The 18,081-nt window shown below is 37.7% G+C and overlaps 1 protein-coding gene across 6 annotated transcripts in view; it reads left to right on the top strand.

Annotated features, from left to right (window-relative positions):
• Positions 1-18,081, top strand: part of RAI14 (retinoic acid induced 14) — a 95,720-nt gene that overhangs the window by 75,484 nt on the left and 2,155 nt on the right. For 3 of the 6 annotated variants that reach the window (XM_052670547.1, XM_052670548.1, XM_052670549.1), the window contains exons 5-17: positions 1,070-1,134; positions 3,598-3,655; positions 4,342-4,412; positions 5,835-5,941; positions 8,088-8,266; positions 10,038-10,066; positions 11,047-11,133; positions 11,760-11,837; positions 13,010-13,070; positions 13,409-13,527; positions 13,972-15,498; positions 16,265-16,414; positions 17,925-17,990. In XM_052670547.1, the coding sequence (XP_052526507.1) occupies positions 1,070-1,134; positions 3,598-3,655; positions 4,342-4,412; positions 5,835-5,941; positions 8,088-8,266; positions 10,038-10,066; positions 11,047-11,133; positions 11,760-11,837; positions 13,010-13,070; positions 13,409-13,527; positions 13,972-15,498; positions 16,265-16,414; positions 17,925-17,990 (2,597 nt within the window). The remainder of the gene's footprint in view (positions 1-1,069; positions 1,135-3,597; positions 3,656-4,341; positions 4,413-5,834; positions 5,942-8,087; positions 8,267-10,037; positions 10,067-11,046; positions 11,134-11,759; positions 11,838-13,009; positions 13,071-13,408; positions 13,528-13,971; positions 15,499-16,264; positions 16,415-17,924; positions 17,991-18,081) is intronic. The other 3 variants (XM_052670551.1, XM_052670553.1, XM_052670552.1) reach the window with 3 other exon arrangements.

The raw sequence follows: 18,081 nt of genomic DNA, 5'->3' as shown, positions 1-18,081 counted from the left end.
CTCTTGTCTGTGCCCAGCATTTCCTCTGTCTAGCAGAATCACCTAACTGAGGTGAAAGACAGTAGTCTGTCTTTCTTGTAATGATCTGTAAATGTTGGGTTCACTGGGTTTTAGCCGTTGCTTCCAGCCTGGTTGAATTTTTCATAAATAGAAATTGTATGCCTCTGTGAGAAAGCATCTGTGATACTGGGAGAAGCGTTCAGATTAAATGTAGTGATAAGAGAATATACACACCTGACTTGAACTATTATTCAGAATTCATACTTCATCTTGCCTCAAGATTTATTAGTCACTTGGATAATAGTAAGTTGTCTGCTCACTCTTGAGAGTGTCAACCCTGCATTCCTTAGGTAATGCCTTTCCTGCTGAAGTCTCATTATTCACTGTGAGGTTCTGACATAAGTGGATCTACTCTCTGCGTTGATTACTAAATCATAACTCCTTCTTCCTTCCTTGTATAGATAATTTAGTCTTCTGCTGTCTTTGGCCTTTAAGATTTTTCAGGTGTTGTGTTGTGTAAGAAAGAACTAGAAGACAGACTGCAAAATCTTTAATCATAAATTGATAGTTAGTAAATCATTGTATTGCATTGCTAAATATGAGCTCATAGATGCTAAGTAAATTAATAGAAAGAGAAGCCTATTAAATGCAGAAATGAATAGTCATATGTCCCGAGTCATTATATGTGTGCGTTCTGTGGATGATTCAAATTTGTCATAGTGGTAACTGGTGAATGTGGATGTTTTTGCTCTCCAAAATGGGTTCCTTTTTAATCCAAGGGGGAGGAAAAGTAAAGCAGATACATTGGCAGACATCTCTGCAAGGGAGGGAGGGTCTGTCACACAGTTTCTGTCATTCCTATATCTAAAAGTAGACATTAAGATTATCCTGTTTCCTGCCTGAACAATGGTCTGTTGTAACTATATTCTGCTTGATATAGGATTTTATTTTATTTGTTCATATTTTTCATGTGCCGGTCAATTAAAAATCTTGCCTTTGTTATGGAAGAGCTTATTCCATTGTCTTTGAGTGACTGAATACTAATTTTGCTTTGCATTTATTGATGTAGGGCACAGTGCTTTACATCTTGCAGTGAAGAACAGCCACCTTGACTGCATTAAGAGGTTACTTCAGGTAAAGTAAAAAATAAACTAGTAAAGTAAAAAATAAACTAATTTTGATTATTTAGTTTCATTTTTCTTTGATGGTTCTTCACTGCATATTGCTGCATTTCCTGCTAATCATAGAATCATTTAAAGCCTTAGGATGGAAGAGACTTCAAAGATAATCTGGTTCTAACTGATGTCAGGGGCAGGGTTGCCATTAGATCCATTAGATCAAGCACTAGATCAGGTTGTCCAGGACACCGTCTGACCCAACTCAGCCCTGAATACCAGGGACCAGGGCATCGAGAACCTCACGGTCACTTTATCTTATCATTACCTTAAGATAACTGCAAACATAAAGTTCGTGTCCCCAGTTTATGAGGCCTACATTGTTTGCCTACCATCAGGATGCAAATTCATAGTCTGCATCACACTCCTGTTCTGTTGTCCTTTTTTCCTGCAACCGATAGATGTTCTTGAATTTAAGACCTTTCAGGCACTGTGTGGGTAGATGATATAAAACAGTGTGATATCTCCCCTGAGTGGCCCACAGTTTCAGTTTTCCATGTGCAGTGGCTCCAACATAGAAAGACTGGGTCTGAAGCAGGTTGCAGCTTGACATTTCCCAGCTTTAGTCTGTGTGGCTGGGTGGGTTGGAAGTGGGTGATGTATAAGAGATACAGAGAAAAAGAATTCTTCATTTGTAGTGGAACTTTGATACTGATCTAACCGAATGTATTCTGTCTGTGCAATATAAAATAATCCATTTGTTGAGTCAAAGGGAAAGAAGCCAAAGTAGTTTGGATACTAAAATATGGAAATACTCAAATCCTTAGTGAAATGACTGAAGGACAGTGAGAGGTTAGAAAGGGAGTAGAAAAAAGTGGGGGAGAAAAGCCAAGAAAAATGGAAGAGAAGAGGAAGAGAAAATTCTTCTGACATTAATGCTGAAGTTGTGTGTTAGCAAATAAGAAGGGATGTCCATCTCAACTCCATTTCAGAAAGACAGGTAAATTCAGGTCATAGGGGTGATCAGAGTAATGGATCAGATTTTTAGAAATGTAGGTTCATCAGTAAGACTGGCAAAGAATTTGTATGAAATAATGAGCCTACGAAATAACACTGCCTGAGTGCAGCGATACAGAAAGAAATTTAATCCTATATCTCAACTTCGTAATTGTTTTCCTCTGGCTACTTCTGGGCTCTCCAATTCAGTTGTCACTGATCTCTCTCAACGTCTCTTACTGAATTGGGTCCAATTTCACTGATTCTTACTGTATTTACTGACATCACTGTTTCTTTCCATCTTTTCTTGAACACTTGGAAGAGATTAAGAGATCATTAAGTGAGGAGACTACCTGCTTTGGGATTTCATTAGAAAAATCTACTAACTCTAGAGTAAACCCATTTAGAGCATAAACAGTGACATCAAGCTGTCATTAATTGTATCGCATGCAGCAGCATACAGTCAGTGCAGCAGATGAATGTGTTTAGTACCAAATATTCACTGCCCGTTTGCCTGACAGCTACACCCAGGGAGTGATTTAGCTGATGTTTTGTTAGTTTTATTACAAAATGCATTTCTAAACAAGTTTATAAGTGAAAATCCTTTGTTAATATTCTCCAGTGCTCTTGGAGGATGCTCTCATGCTCTTTGGAATGCTTTGTTGCTTCTGTAGACTGGCTTTGTCATAAAAGCTCTTTCTACATGTAAGAAATGTCTAATCTCAATGTAAATAATTATTTTACACAGAATGAATCTTGGGTTTTTTAATATAAAATTTGGTAATTTACATGAAACTGTTTACCTTGAAATCAAGGAAATATTGGAGGTGATCCTATACCTGAAAGTCAGAATATATAATATTTGATTTCAGAAATCTATTATTTCAGTGTGATATCTTTATTTGTCATAAACTAGAATTTTCTGTACCAAAGTAAGTCTGGATAAAGATTTGTAATTTGATATTTTTATGTTTAGTACCTCAAAGCCTAGCTTGGCCAGTAGGAATAGGTGGCTTAAAATACTACAATATGTAACTGGATTGTAGATGCTTTAGATCTTACAAATGGAAACAAAGTGTTATTTGCTTTAACAGGAATAATTTTGGATTAATTGCCTTAGGCTAAGATTGCTTTAGCTTTTAGTGGAATGTAAAATAGGAAGCTTTTCTGAGGCATGGAAGTCAGATTCTTGTTCATTTTTGCATATGAATTGTTCCAAAACAATTTTTTTTAGGTACATCTTCACCATGCATGTTTACTGTGACTTCAGTATAAGCTGTTAACAAGAAAGGGCAGTTGAGATTGGTGGAGAGCAAAGCTGTGTCTTTTATCAGTATTCTTGTTCATTTCTATTGCATGGATGGAGCTTCTGTAGGAGCTCATAAAACTATTCTCAGACATGTTCAGCTGTCCATTCTGCTCATCACTTGTATTTTATTTTTTTGACATTTCTCTAATTTTTTTTTCTCCTTTCTGAACTGTGCAGTATAAGTGTTCAGTACACAGCACTGACAACTGTGGGAAAACAGCTTTACATTATGCAGGTAACTTCTTTGTTGAAAGTATGCACTGTCTATTTTATTATGCTTGATTTTCTCAGCTCTTGGTATAGCTTTTTACTGATGGGAAAAATAGCAGACAGAATGGTGGACTACATTAAAGCGGGCTTTATTTCTGCTCTGTCATTCCCTTTTCTTTTCTCTCTCTATTTTTAAGATTTTGCTGTCTTTCTTTTACTAACCTTTTGATTTTATTTCCAACTTAATATCAACACTTTTTGAAACACTTGCATTTTTAATCTGGCAGTGAAAATTTATTTACTTTTGTAAAATTAATATATTATTGATTAATGGACAATTTGAGTAGCTGAGTGTTGCATATCCATTCTCATAGATAACAAATTCTGGATATTTTTAGGTAAATACTCTGAATATTGAATTTCAGTTAATTACAGCCAGCAAATACACTCTTGCAGGTGCAGAGCCATTGAAAGACTTGAAAAGTAAGACTAGGCTGATTCTGATTTCAGTGTTTAAAGATTATGTATTCTCGTGTTTGTTTGGACTATAGTGTCTGTTTTGTTGCTGCATACAGCTTGCTCTTCATCCTATTTGTCTTCTTTTCCTTCTTAAAAATAGAGAAACCCCACTGTAATGCTACAGTATTGCAAGTGTAAGCGTGGAACACGAATTTCAAAAAATAAAGATTTTAATGCTTTTTCTTCTTTTAGCAACATGTGGTTGTCTTCAGGCAGTCCAACTTCTTTGTGAACACAAATGTCCAATTAACATCAAAGATTTGGTAGGTACCTCTTTGTGCTTTTCCCAAAGCTTTACTACCCTCCACTTCAATCAAGCTTCAGTAGTTGAAACTATTACTGCTCTTCTATTTCATTTTGAATTTCTCTGACAAAGTTCCTTTCATGGCTTTCCGTAGCATAGCACTTCACTCGCTACTGGCAAGGTTTGCTGCTAGTTAAATTGCAAGATTTTTAGAAATAGCTAGAATTTATTTTGGGTATATTCAAGACATGATTAAAAATTGACTCCTTTCACTCCAGTAGGCTTTGAGAAAGACAATTACGTGGGCCTTTCAGGTACTGTGAAATGCTTAGGAAAAAAAAATAATGGAGTATGGTAAACCTGGGGGAAGAAATATACTTGGTGTAGTGTAAAGGCTAAGGGACAGTACACTGACTAGCACAAAACACCTAAAAACAATCAGATCTGTCTGTGGGAATGATGTAGTTGCCTCTTAGAAAACTGCTAAAGGGATTTGACAGAAATTAGAAAAAAAAAAAGAAAAAAAAAGGAGGGAGGAGGGAAGCATTAAAATATGTAATTTTTTTTTAATTTTTTTTTTTTATTATTGTTTTGTTTGTTGAGGGGTTTGGGATCTTTCCTCGTCTGGTCTTTTTGGTATATTAAGACAAACAAACAGCAATCACAAAGATTAGACTTTAAATTTCAGCAGATGTATTTTAAAGACCACAAAGATTTTCTAATCATTAGAAGAGAAGGCTGTGGGAGAATCTTTTATGTCCTCATCTACATAATGAGTGATCGTAAAGAAGAGAGAATCAAACTGACCTCAGAAATGGTGACAAGCAGCAGTTACAATCTGGACATGTGACACACTAGTGAAGCTAGTTGGGAAATTCCAGTTACGGGTTAAGGAAGAAAATAATTCTTACCTCACAGTTGGTGAAGCGCTGTAAATGAGACTGAGAGACATGCTTTCTCTGCCCTTGGGCATGCTTAAAACCTCTTTGGACAAGTCTCTGAGCAGTGTACCATAATGTGAAGTTTGCCTTGCTTTTGACTGAAGACAAAGATTAAGAAGTACCGGACGCTTTCTAAAGGTGTCTTCCAACTGCAGTTATTCTGTGATTCTGTGAAATGTTGTGGTTTTGCCTAGTACTCAAAGTTATCCTTTTGTTGTGGAGATATCCATAGGCATTGTACAGTTGCAAAGTCACTTAGTTGTAGCATTAAGCGAACAGAAAAGGGAGTACAGACAGCATTCCTATTCTCGATGCTTTGCTGAGTGAATCCATCCCCCATGGTCAAGGAAGGGATTAAATAAAGCCAGCTACATTTATAATACATAAGAAAAATATACAGTGCTGTGTAGAAGAAAAGCTCATATCCGACCTTTAAACCTCAGAGTTGTATTTGTAAGGTGTCAAATTATTGTTCATGATTTCTTTAAATGCATTCCTAGGATGGGAACATACCTCTGCTGCTTGCAGTACAAAATGGCCATACAGAAGTCTGTAAATACCTTCTGGATCATGGAGCAGACATCAACACAAGGGATAAAAATGGAAGGTACAGCAGGTTAACATTACCATGCTAATTCTTTCCTAAGGCTGTCAAATGAAGCTCCCTACCCAAAAGAGTCATTACATGAAACAATGTCCCCAATACCGGAGAAAGTGAGTACTAGACATTGTTGAGAAGGCTTAAGGAATTCTGCCCAATGAGAAAAGCAAAAGAGAAACTAAGTAACTGTAAAATTAAGTAAACTGTTTTTCCTTGCGCTACCAGAGCAGCAAATCCCATTTTAAAATCATTCCTACAACAATCTGAATGATAGCATTTACCCACACATCACTTTGCATATGGCCCATATTTCCAATGCTGCTCTCTTTGTTCTTTGCCTGAGTTAGTTTTGCCAACTTACATCCTAAACTATTACTTGGAAGAGACATCCATGAGGAGCTCTCATTTCTAACACAGCCACAACAGCAAGAAAAAATACAGTAAAAATATATAATGGAGATGCTGTCTTCTCAAAAGATGCCATTTAGAAACTTATTGCATTAATAGACATATAGTATGTCATAAGTATCTGTTATTTCATAGTATTGTTTTTAAATCAAAACATTCTTATTGTGGAAAAATGCACTTGTTTTGATGATACTGATAGAGTTTCATAAATGTTTGGTGAAACTGAAAAGGTAGAGCAGGATGCTGAGAACACTTGGCACTTACAACTTGTAGCTGTTCTTACTATTACGTGATACAGTGCCCATGCTGTTCTTCACAAACATGTGAGAGGATAAGACGGGCCTAGCTTAGTTTATGTGAGCTCAAAGTTTTATTAGTTCACTGTTGGTTTTAAGTTGGTTAAAGAAAACCCCTTTGTCTTCTTGATTGGTTTGAATGACCTCACTGGTACTTTGAACTTGAGGTGCTACCCCTGTGGGATCTCCAGTCTACCTTTACCTCACTATCTTGACTCAACAGACAGCTTTAACAGTTCGTAGCTAGATTGGATGAAGACAAGATAGTATGTGCCAAGTACTGTGTGTACAAACAAGAAATAACATGTAATGTGGAATATACCACTTTAATTCCTCCTTCCCTATCAGCAAGGAGAATGGCTACTCTGGCACCTGCTGTTCACAAAAATGGTTGTATTTTTAATGAAAAATCAGATTTCTTAACAGAAGGGTAAAGGGAGTGTGTTTGAAAATTGCATGATCAATTCCCTTTCTTGTCCAGACTAAAATGGTTATTTTGGTAATCTGAAACTATACCTGTAGAACTGTGGTCCAAATTACTACTCACCACTATTTGCACAGTACTGCAACAGTCATCACTTTTTCAGGGCTCGCTGTTATAAAGAGTGTATTTAACTGGACAGTGAAGTGACTGTCTTAATATCTAGCAAACATCACTGTAGTAACTTTCAGTTTCATATGTATTTGCCAGTGAATTTGGTCAGCCTATTAGATATGTATTCACATGAAAAAGGGAGAATTATGCTGTGATAGAAGAGCAATATTAGTGCGTGTTTGAAAGTCAGGAATTTTCTGCCTGTAAGTATTCTGTACGGATCTTATGATCCCTGTAAGCCATTGAGGAAAAAGAGATAAAGCCTTTTAGGTAAACACTCCTGTATGTTATGCCCACTTTAGGATCTGACATTGTCTAGCTGCCCTGTGTCGGAGAGGGCATTGGCTGTGCTCTAAGGAGATTCTTTCTGTTATTTTTCTTTAAAAATAGGGCAAGGTTTGAGGTGTAACCCATCTCACAGTCTCAGTGAAGAGTTTGGAGAAATTTATTTGGTTTTTGGAGTGACACCTCTCTATTTTGCCTAAAAGCAACATGTGAAAAGAAGAGAAATGAAATATAGGCTTTTGTGTTGTAATTGGGGTGAGACAGTGAAATTTGGTGATATATTCAGCAGCCAACTCTTAGCCTCAGGAAGCCATTTTCAAAAACGTTTGTAAACATGTGCAAAGCATAACAGGTTTTTGCAGAAGGTCTAGCTGGGATATATGAGGAAGGAGAAGGAAGGGTAGGAAAGTTTGTGCAGAGAGGTGGTGGTTGCATATATATTTCAGTGCACATGGTAATAGAATCTTGGTCTTCATTGCACAATACCTGTTACATTTTTCTCCTGAAAAAATGAGCTACTGATTCAAAAGTTTCTCTTGACATTTTAACCCTTATTTCTTTTGTCCAGAACTGCTTTGATGATGGCTTGTGAAGCTGGTAGCCTTAACATGGTGGAAGCATTCCTTAGGAAAGGTGCAGATGTCAGTTTAGTAGATGTCTTTGGACAGAATGCCCTGCATTATTCCAAGATCTCTGAGAATACGGGAATCCAGAACCTGCTGTCATCAAAAATATCTCAGGATGTGGGTACGTAAAAGATTCTGATCTTTATCACTTTGAATTGGCTACTTGTATGTGTAGCAACAAACAAATATACTTCATGGAGTAACTTCATAGAATCACAGAGTCATAGAATGGGCTGGGTTGAAAAGGACCTCAAAGATCACCTGGTTTCAACCCCCTTGCTATATCACCAATCACCAGACCACATCCACGTGGCCTTGAATGCCTCCAGGGATGGGGCATCCACAACCTCCTTGGGCAACCTGTTCCAGTGCTTCACCATGCTCTGTGTGAAAAACTTTGTCCTGATAAAACTTCCTAACCTAAACCTCCCCTATTTCAGTTTAAAACCATTGCCACTGGTCCTATTACAATCCACACTTGTAAACAGCTGTTCCCCTCATGTTTATACGAACCCTTCAAGTACTGGAAGCCCACAGAGAAGGCCTGGAGCCTTCTCTTCTCCAAGTTAAACAAGCCAGTTCCCTCAACCTTTCCTCATAGGAGAGCTGCTCCAGCCCTCTGATCATCTTAGTGGCCCTCCTCTGGACATGCTCTAAGAGCTCCACATCCTTCCTGCACTGGGGGCCCCAGACCTGGACGCAGTCCTCCAGATGGGGCCTCACAAGAGCTGAATAGAGGGGGACAATCATCTTCCTCTCCCTGCTGGCCACTCCTCTGTTAACACAGCCCAGAACACAGTTGGCCTTCAGGCTGCAAGTGCAGGCTGCTGGCTCATGTCCAGCTTCTCAACTACCAGGACCCCCATGTCCTTCACCACAGGGCTGCTCTCAGGGGGTTCTTTGCCCAGCCTAGCTGCAGCACCCTGCACTTGGCCTTATTGAACTTCATTAGGTTCTCATGGGCCTTCTCCAGAGATTCCTCTGGATGGCTTTCCTACTTTCCAGTCTGTTGAGCGCACTGCTCAGCTTGGTGTCATCTGCAACTTGCTGAGGATGCACTCGATGCCATTGTCTGTCACTGATGAAGATGCTGAAGAGCACCGGTCCCAAGACCGACCCCTGAGGGACACCGCTTGTGGCCGGCCTTCACCCTGACAAAGAACCACTGATCGCAAGCCTTTGGCTCTGACCAGCCAACCAGTTCTTAACCCATGAAACAGTCCATCTTCCAAATCCACACATCTCCAATTTAGAGAGAAAGGTATGGGTGAGGGACCATGTCGAAGGCTTTGCAGAAGTCCAGACAGATGGCATCCATCACCTTTGCCCTGCCCACCAATGCCATCACTCCATCACTTGAAAAATTTCAAAAGCTGTCTTCACTGATAGGTCTAGCTGAAGCTTTCCAAACCAGGAAAATGTGACACTTGCTCCATGTGGTTAATATCTAGCACGAGATAAAATATTCAGCGGGACAAAAAGAGGTGTTCTGAAGAAAAAAAAAGGCAAGCTGATGAAGAAGCATGATGAGGTATTGCTAAGAATTTGAAGTCGATCCTCTTTATTATTTGAAAAATTAAGTTCAGCTCCTCAGTAAAAGAGTTCAGAAGGACCTAATGTGGAGAGGGTGTTATGGTCAAGCTGTAACACACTTTTTAAGTAGGAAGCTCAGCTAAAGAACAGTGAGAGACTATAGTAGAAGCAGAATTACCACAGTCCTTTGAATTTTCTATCAGTATATCAGGATAAAACATGAATATAATTTTGAAATACTGCTTAAATTTCAAAACAAATTCAAAAAACAAACAGTTGTGTTGGAAGTAAAGCTGGGAGATAGTTTAGAAATGTAACTTTGATAACTGTTCCTACTTTTGCTTTTTTCTGCTTCATAGATGCAAAATCACCAACAAAAGCAAAGCAGGTATGTATCCTTTTGGACTTAAAAATATTTGGACTATACAGGCTTGTAACGTAGGAAAAAATATTAATTGACTTGATTAGTAGCAGTAGTAAATACCTCCATGAGATGTACTGCCAAGGACTACTCTGTAACGTGAAAAGTTTTTTTTGCTTATTTAAGAAATGTATTTCAGAAATTCATTTTTAGATTTAGCTTCCCTCTGTAACAGTAGCTGTCCTTCTCAGTGACAGAAGGGAGGGAAAATGCATGTATGTGTGCACATACGTACCTGGAAAATGTTCCACCATTCTCATGTATAAGGCAGGGCCTTGGCTCTTCAACTCCGTCTCTTTAAACAGTAGAGAAAATGATCTTGGGAAAAGTCTCATTTCCAAAGCAGATAACTGAAGGTTGTCCTTAGTTGCATCATACTAGAGGAGATGTATCTTAGAGATCTCCGCAGATTTAGACAGTTAAATAAATTTCTTACATGCATTATCATGATATCTTGTAGTGCAAGCGTCTTGTAGAACTGTTAGTGGCTGAAAATTGGATGAACATGTGATTGGTTCATTCTTTCTCTAAATGGGGAAGTTCAATGTTTCTCTGTGAGCTCAGGGAGAAGCTGAAGGAGGGGGAAGATGGCAATTGTTAAGAATGGCATGACTGGACTAAGAATGAATTTACAGGAGTATCTGAGATCCCTAGTGCTAAACCTGTTGTCAGCTTTGGCTTTTTCACTAAATCTTATTTGTTTTCACTGAAGCATGGATTACAACAGAACAGATTCTTATTGTCAGGCATGTTTAATATTTTTGTGTTAATAAGGATATAGTCTTTACACAGAGGATAAAGGAACTGCATGAGCTGCTGAAGTTGATATTAATGTGGGATTTTATTTTATTTTATTTTATTTTATTTTATTTTATTGTAAAACAACTTGCTCGGACTTTACTAACCAAACTAACAAACTTACCTTTTCTGGCTGGTGGAACTTTCAGCATGATCAAGGCTCTAAATTAAGTTCAGAAAGAAGTGGAACTCCAAAAAAACGCAAAGCCCCACCTCCTCCTATCAGTCCTATGCAGGTAAAGCAAAGACCAATCCTGAGACACTTTTAGGGGATGAAGAGTGTTTTAACCATTATGTGAGTAATGTGGGCTGAATTTGCTCTGTCACTCTCATATATGCCTTCTTATTGTGAGTACTTCTCCTGACATTAAGATGAAAACATGTGTTGGTTAGGTTGAGTAAGTGCTTGAAATATAGAATGGGCTGGGATACAACAGTACAAATTTTACTGTACAGGTGCTTCTTCCATCTGACGTTGAAAGTCTTGTGGTTTTGTAGACTTGCAGAAGTGAATAATTTCATATTTTTTACATCTATGTACATATATATCCACATTTTTATATGCATATTTACAAGGCATAGTAAAATACTGAAACAGATTTGTATGGTATCAAAATGCAACTTCACATTTGAGTTTACAGTTATTCTCTATTTGTTACAACAGCTACTCTGGAAAAGTGATACTAGCTCAAAAGAGCACTGAATAATTAAATCTGCTCTTTGAAACTTACCCAGAGTTTGACGGTTTCCTTGAGTGCAAGGAAAAGTATTCATGCGCATATATATATCTATATATAGCACATGTTGGAGCATTATTCCTATGAATGCATGCATATATTTATTTATACAAAATTTTTTACAGCTTAGTGATTTGTCCTCTCCACGCTCATCAACTTCAACTCCTATGACTGGAAAAGGACAGGCTTTCTTTGCTGACCAAGTATGCAAGACACCAAAGTTTTTTGTTCTTACTAAGTGTGGGGAAAGCAGTACCTTAATATTTTATTTTGTTGACTGCAGAATTTCGGTGAATTAATTAGCTAAGTTTTTGGAAGAGAAAAAATGCAAATCTGCAAGGGATGTTTTGAAAGTAATGCCTCCTATTTATTTATGTTGCAACAACAACAGTAACGAAAAGCACAGTATACAAATTCTCATCTACAAAACACTGTTTTTTAACACAGTCATCACCATTATCTTTGCATCTTTGCCAGCTGTGACAAGCACCTGCATGCCCCACTTGTAAAAGTCTGTGGATGTAATCCACTGCCACTGACTCCAGTGCTGCAAAATACCACCACAGCCTCACTGTGCTCACATGCACTGTTTGGGCTCCATAAACGAAATGTTCATGTGTCAGTGAATGTCAATGTGTGCCACTTTTTTCCTCATGGAGGAATTCAATGGCACACCTTTTCTTCATCCACACTTTCACGTCAGACCCCATTCTGTCAGATTGCCCCTCTGCTGAGCCTCTGCTGCACAGCAACATCATGTAATGGTTCAGCCTCTATTGCCATACCACCGACATCCATCTCTGACATCATAAGCCAACATAATAAAATAGAAGGCATTATTTTCAGTGCGATCCTCATATTTCTGTGTGATTTTACAAAGCAAATGTGAATTACTTCACTATTTTCTGAATATGTAAATAAAATTATTCATAAACAAGTAAAGTATGTAGGAATATGGTTATGAAAGTATTAATGGTGCGAGAGCTCATTAGCTAATACCAGTGAGGTACATGAGATTATGTGATGCAAAAAGCAGAGGCCCATTACAAAAAGTCATCAGTCAAACACTAGAATGTATGCTGTCTGGTATTCTTCTTATGGTTTTGAAGATTTCTTTTTAAGTACGCTACAGTATACTGCAGTCATTCATCACAGGGTCTGCAGCTTTTCAAACTATTTATGAGACAGTTGATCCAATTTCATTAATATTTAATGAGTACTGGCCACCTGCCACAATTAAACAGGACCCCAGAAACAAAAGAAATCCCTCATGACAGGTTTCTTCCAGCAAAATTTATGCTATCTATATTTATGTTCTGTGAACTGTCCAACTTTTATCTGCTGTCTGTGAAAGTATTTTCTTCTGATGTCTCAGCAGGAAGACTTCAACTCCTTGCTTCAAGATAATAAAGACAGACTAAGCGACAGCACCGCAGGTATATGATAAAGCTTAATTATTATTTTCATATTTAATTAAGCATTTTGAAGTTGTGTTCAAAATTTAAATCTGGTCAGAAATCCTCTGTGCCTTTCCACTTAGGATGTGAACTCCAATAAGTGTTGGAGTAACATTCTGTAATTTCGCTGCCAGTTCCCCACCAACACTTCCTGCTTGTACTGGTTCTCCTAACCCATTTTTGAGAAAATGTCTACTTTTCACTGCATTTAATGGTCATGGAAACAAACTGTTTAATTTGAAATGCAGAATAACTATCTATCTCTAGGATCAGTTCAGCTTTTAAAAGTTTTGGATCTTTTTTATTTCCCTCCACAGGTGCTGATAGTTTGTTGGATGTGAGTTCTGAAACTGAACAGCAAGATCTACTTATGCTGATGCAAGCAAAAATTGCTTCTTTGACATTACACAATAAGGAACTACAGGACAAATTACAGGTAGGGAGATGTGCCATGAAGATAAAAAGATTTGCTGTGGTAAGGTCATGGAAGTGCTCTGCTCTGGAAGGATTAAAATTAGCATTTTGATCTTCTCATTTTTACCTTTGTTTACTACAATAATTGCATTCTAAAATATACTGATAAGAATTATGTTAGCAGCATTTTAATTTGTGTAGCTGTGATTATTAGTTTATGGAGATCAATACAGACTTTCAGAAGAGTCTGGTAGTTACTCCCTTTGCCATCCCTCACTGTAGATGGTTAAATGGGACCACCTGGATTTTGAGATCTCCTCAAGATTCCTTCTGTTCTGTTTTAATTACCCATCTCTGTAGGATGTGGAAAAAATTCCTTGCTTATTCTATTATAAAAAAGGGAAAACAAAAAGAGCACCATGTATTTGTTCTAATCATGCATTTGTTTGGATTTATTTTTGCGCAGGAAAGAGCACCTAAAGAAGTGGATTCTACCATAGATTCTTTTCATTCAACCCAAAGAGAGTTTGATCAAACAGCAGATAGACAAAGCGAGTTCTCAGCTCAGGAGCTGACGTGTACTTTAAATGCCACCCAGTCTCAAGAAAAATTGACAAGCCCCAGTGAAATAAAAACAAAGTACCTCCAGGAAGATTTAAAGGATGCACAGATGAAATTAGAAAATTCTGAAACCAAAAGAAAGCACTTAGAAGTTCAGGTCCAATCAAGAGTCCCAGAAGCAGATTATTTAAGTAATGCAGACATCTCAGAAAATGGCTCTGATCCTAACCTGAAAATTCAAGAAACTCAAAACAAGCATGAGGAATCGGTGAAAGAGGTTTTAAATGTACAAAAGCAAGTGAAACTGGGTCTTGTTTCCTCTGAAAGTGAAGAAACTCGTTCTGAGATGATTAAGTTGAAGGCTACGTGTGAAGAAGTTGAGATGCTTAGGAAAGAATTGAAGAGAGCCCTGGAGGAAAGTGAAAGACAAAAAGAGAAAGTGAGAGAACTACAGAAAAAGTTTGAAGAAAGAGAGCAGAATGTTACAAGCAAATTGTCTGTGGAAGAATGTGAGGAATTAAAGAATTCATACTGTTCAGTTATTGATAATATTAATCAGGAGAAAGCACTGTTGATTGAGAGGTACAAAGAAGGGCAAGAGGAAATTAAAAGGCTACAGGAGAAGCTGGCAAATCAGACACACTTAGAATCTAGTGCTGAATCCGGAGAAATGAAAGATGCAATGCACAGAATGATAGATGAGCTCAACAGACAACTGAGTGAATTGTCCCAGTTGTACAAAGAAGCACAAGCAGAGCTTGAAGATTATAGGAAGAGAAAAACTGTAGATGATATAGCTGTGGACTACATACCTAGAGATGAACATGAGAAGCTGATGCAGGTAACAAATTCTTTGAAATACAAAGCAGAGAATGAGTTATTAGAAATGAAATCCCAGTACACAAAAGTATTAGATGAAGCAGAAGAACTAAAGCAGCTGTTAGACACTCAGAAACAAAACTCATTGCCAATTGCTGAACACCAGCAGGTGATGAATGCACTTAGAAGTACTGTAAAGGAAATGGAAGAAGAAATAAATGAGCTCAAAGAATTACTTACCAACAAGGAAAGTGAAGTAAGAAATCTACAGAAGGAATTATTAGAAGAAAAAGCTGCAATTAATGAAGCAATGGTACCCAGGGCTGCATATGAAAAGCTCCAATCTTCATTAGAAGGTGAAGTTAGTCTTCTGTCATCAAAACTGAAGGATGTAATCAAAGAGAAGGAAAATGTGTCCTTAGATGTTATGCAGCTGAGAAATGAAGTTTTGCATTTGAAAGAAGAGAAAGAAGGTATACATAATCTGCTTGAAGCAAAGGAACGGGAGGTCAGTGGTCTTCATCAAAAGTATCATCAAGCTCAAGAAGATCTTCTCGAAATGAAAAGATACTCTGAAAACTCATCAAAGCTGGAAGAGGATAAAGATAAAAAGGTTAGTGATTGACTGCAGCGGTCGAAGTAGTACATGAATCCATACTACAAAATATCAGATGCGTCATGAGTTACCGTAAGCCATGTATTGTGTCAGGGGTCATAGAGCGAAGAAAGAATCTCTACTTTGACAGTACTGTCCCTCAGATCTTAGCCAAAGGAGTTTTTCTTTGACATATTTGATTTTACATTTATCTTCCATCCCTGTAGAGATGCACGTATTTCAATTCATGTCTTTTAAGTTCTGTTCAGATTAGGTTCACAGTACCCATGTAACTGAAGTCAAAGAAGTGTAATGTACAGCAGGAAAAGACTCCTGAGGAGATAAGGAAACAGAAGATAACAAAAAACAGCAGAAATTAACTATTTTAAGTTTACTGTATCCTGACTTGTATCAGTTCTATCAACATGATGACTGTTTTCCTTGTGCAACCACTGCATCTGTAAACATTTATTTATGAAAAGTTATGTGTTTTGCAAGTTGTGATAGCCTGTTTGTATGTTGCTGTCTTGTGTTTAGGTTGTAAATACAGCCTTTGTAAATATTGTTCAGATTTCAGGGCAATTAATACATTTTGAATGACTGCTGAGAGTGAGCTAGAGAAGCGTTATAATTCTTTGCTTACATAGTGTGTCTGCTTGTCTACTGAGTTTTCACCGTTCCCCAGCTCTTTCAGTTTAAGTCCCAAATACCCCAAAGAATAAGATTCATGAGAATACAGTATGCATTCTAGCATGTAATGAAAACCTATTTTTCACCTTTCTAGATCAATGAAATGTCTAAGGAAGTCAGCAAATTAAAAGAAGCTTTGAACAGCCTTTCTCAGCTTTCCTATTCAACCAGTGCCCCCAAAAGACAAAGTCAGCAGCTGGAGGCATTACAACAACAAGTGAAACAGTTGCAAAACCAACTGACTGTAAGTGTGATAATTCACAAACCCACCGTCACTCTCAGTTCTCTGTAGATCTGCACACCATTCTTAAATGTGCCTTATTTAAAATGTAGCACAATGACTACAAGAAAGAGTTTTCATCCAGAGATTTTACAATGCTCTGACATGTAAAATTCTGCAGGTCACTTATGAATTGTTTTTCAAAATTAATCTAACTAAAGAAAACTATTTTATGTATGTATTTCCTCAGATCAGTAATGGAGGAAAGTGCCTGTACTCATAATACAGTGTAGTGACCAGATCTGCTGTTGATATTCTGATTCGTGAAAAATATGGCCAATGTGCAGTGGATTAGGGTTTTACTTTTTCTCAGGATTATTCATTATAAGCTTACTGTTTTTGTTTTCAAACTAAAATAAGTTTGACTTTTTTGAAAGAAAATAGCCCCTGAAGGTGTGAAGCTTCAAATCAAGTAAGATCATGTATTTATAAGGGAGAACAGCTTATTTTCTGAAATTTTGAAATGCACAGAGAGTTTTAAGATTGTGCCTGTTTGTGCATGCAAGATCCAGTCTTCTATGTCAGGTTGAGACTCTTTTCAAGAGCTTGCCTGTCCAAAGCAGCATTATCATTCACTTCAGAGAAGATGAGAAGAAGCTATTTCTGGCTTTTCAGGAAGAGAGTCAGGCAGGTGGAGGAATTAACATGCATATAGTCCAGAAAGAAAAGAAAAAAATCTCTTGCAGCGGGGAGAAATAATTAGGTAGGTAGCTAATAGGTATCCTCTCACTATAAACCTCTCACACTGTGGGTATCTCTTGTTCCAGTCAGGTCCAGTCTGTAAAGAGCCTTCATTTCCTATTGCTCAAGGGCCAGAAAAGTACTGTGAAGTGCAGATGCACATTGTGTTAGGAGAGTGGGTAGGATTTAAAACAGGACAGAAGTGTTCGTCCCTTCTCTTACACTGGCTTTCCCAACAGCATCTGTCCAAACTTTTATTTGGAAAGACTGCTTCTGGTATGTGGCAGTCTTATCATGATTGGATTTCCCTGTTTAAATGTATAGTAGTTAACAGAAAATTTAATGGATTAAGACATTTGGAAGTGTCTCTTTCCCCAGGAAGGCATTTGCTGACAAAAGGGTTACTGATATTAGGAAGAGACTCCATTGCAGCCGAGGGTTGGTTTGTCAGAATATTGTTATCTTTCCTTTGCTTTGTTTTCTGATAAATTTATAAACAAAGTATGCTCTCATTTCACATCTTTACATCAGTGGTTGTTACCACTGATACCATCTTACCAACTTTTTAGTTGGTACGATATGAGGTGGGTATGATTACAGCATTTCTGTGGGCTGTTTCCCAGCAAGTGATGTTTGGGGCAGCTAGCAGCACAGAAGAGTTTTTGATATGGTTTTCCATGCATGCATTAGATGATGACTCATTATTTTTTGCAGATCTCCATACACCTGGGTGGGCATTTCTGAATTCAGCAGTTCTAAATGCTCTGTGATTTTCTGCTTAACTATTTTCTAGGAAACGAAGAAACAACATCAGGAAACAGTGTCAGTTTACAGGATGCATCTTCTCTATGCTGTGCAGGTAAGGCTAAGGGTTACTGGTTATACAGTGCTGGCATTTTAATGGCTGATGTTTCTGCTGCAGAACTATTAGAAACATTGCAGGCTATATT

This window comes from Tympanuchus pallidicinctus, unplaced genomic scaffold (genome assembly GCF_026119805.1).
Source record: "Tympanuchus pallidicinctus isolate F22 unplaced genomic scaffold, pur_lepc_1.0 scaffold9, whole genome shotgun sequence".
Lineage (NCBI taxonomy): Eukaryota > Metazoa > Chordata > Aves > Galliformes > Phasianidae > Tympanuchus > Tympanuchus pallidicinctus.
The sequence above is the reverse complement of the archived record's forward strand: the minus strand, read 5'-3'. Positions and strand labels throughout refer to the sequence as shown.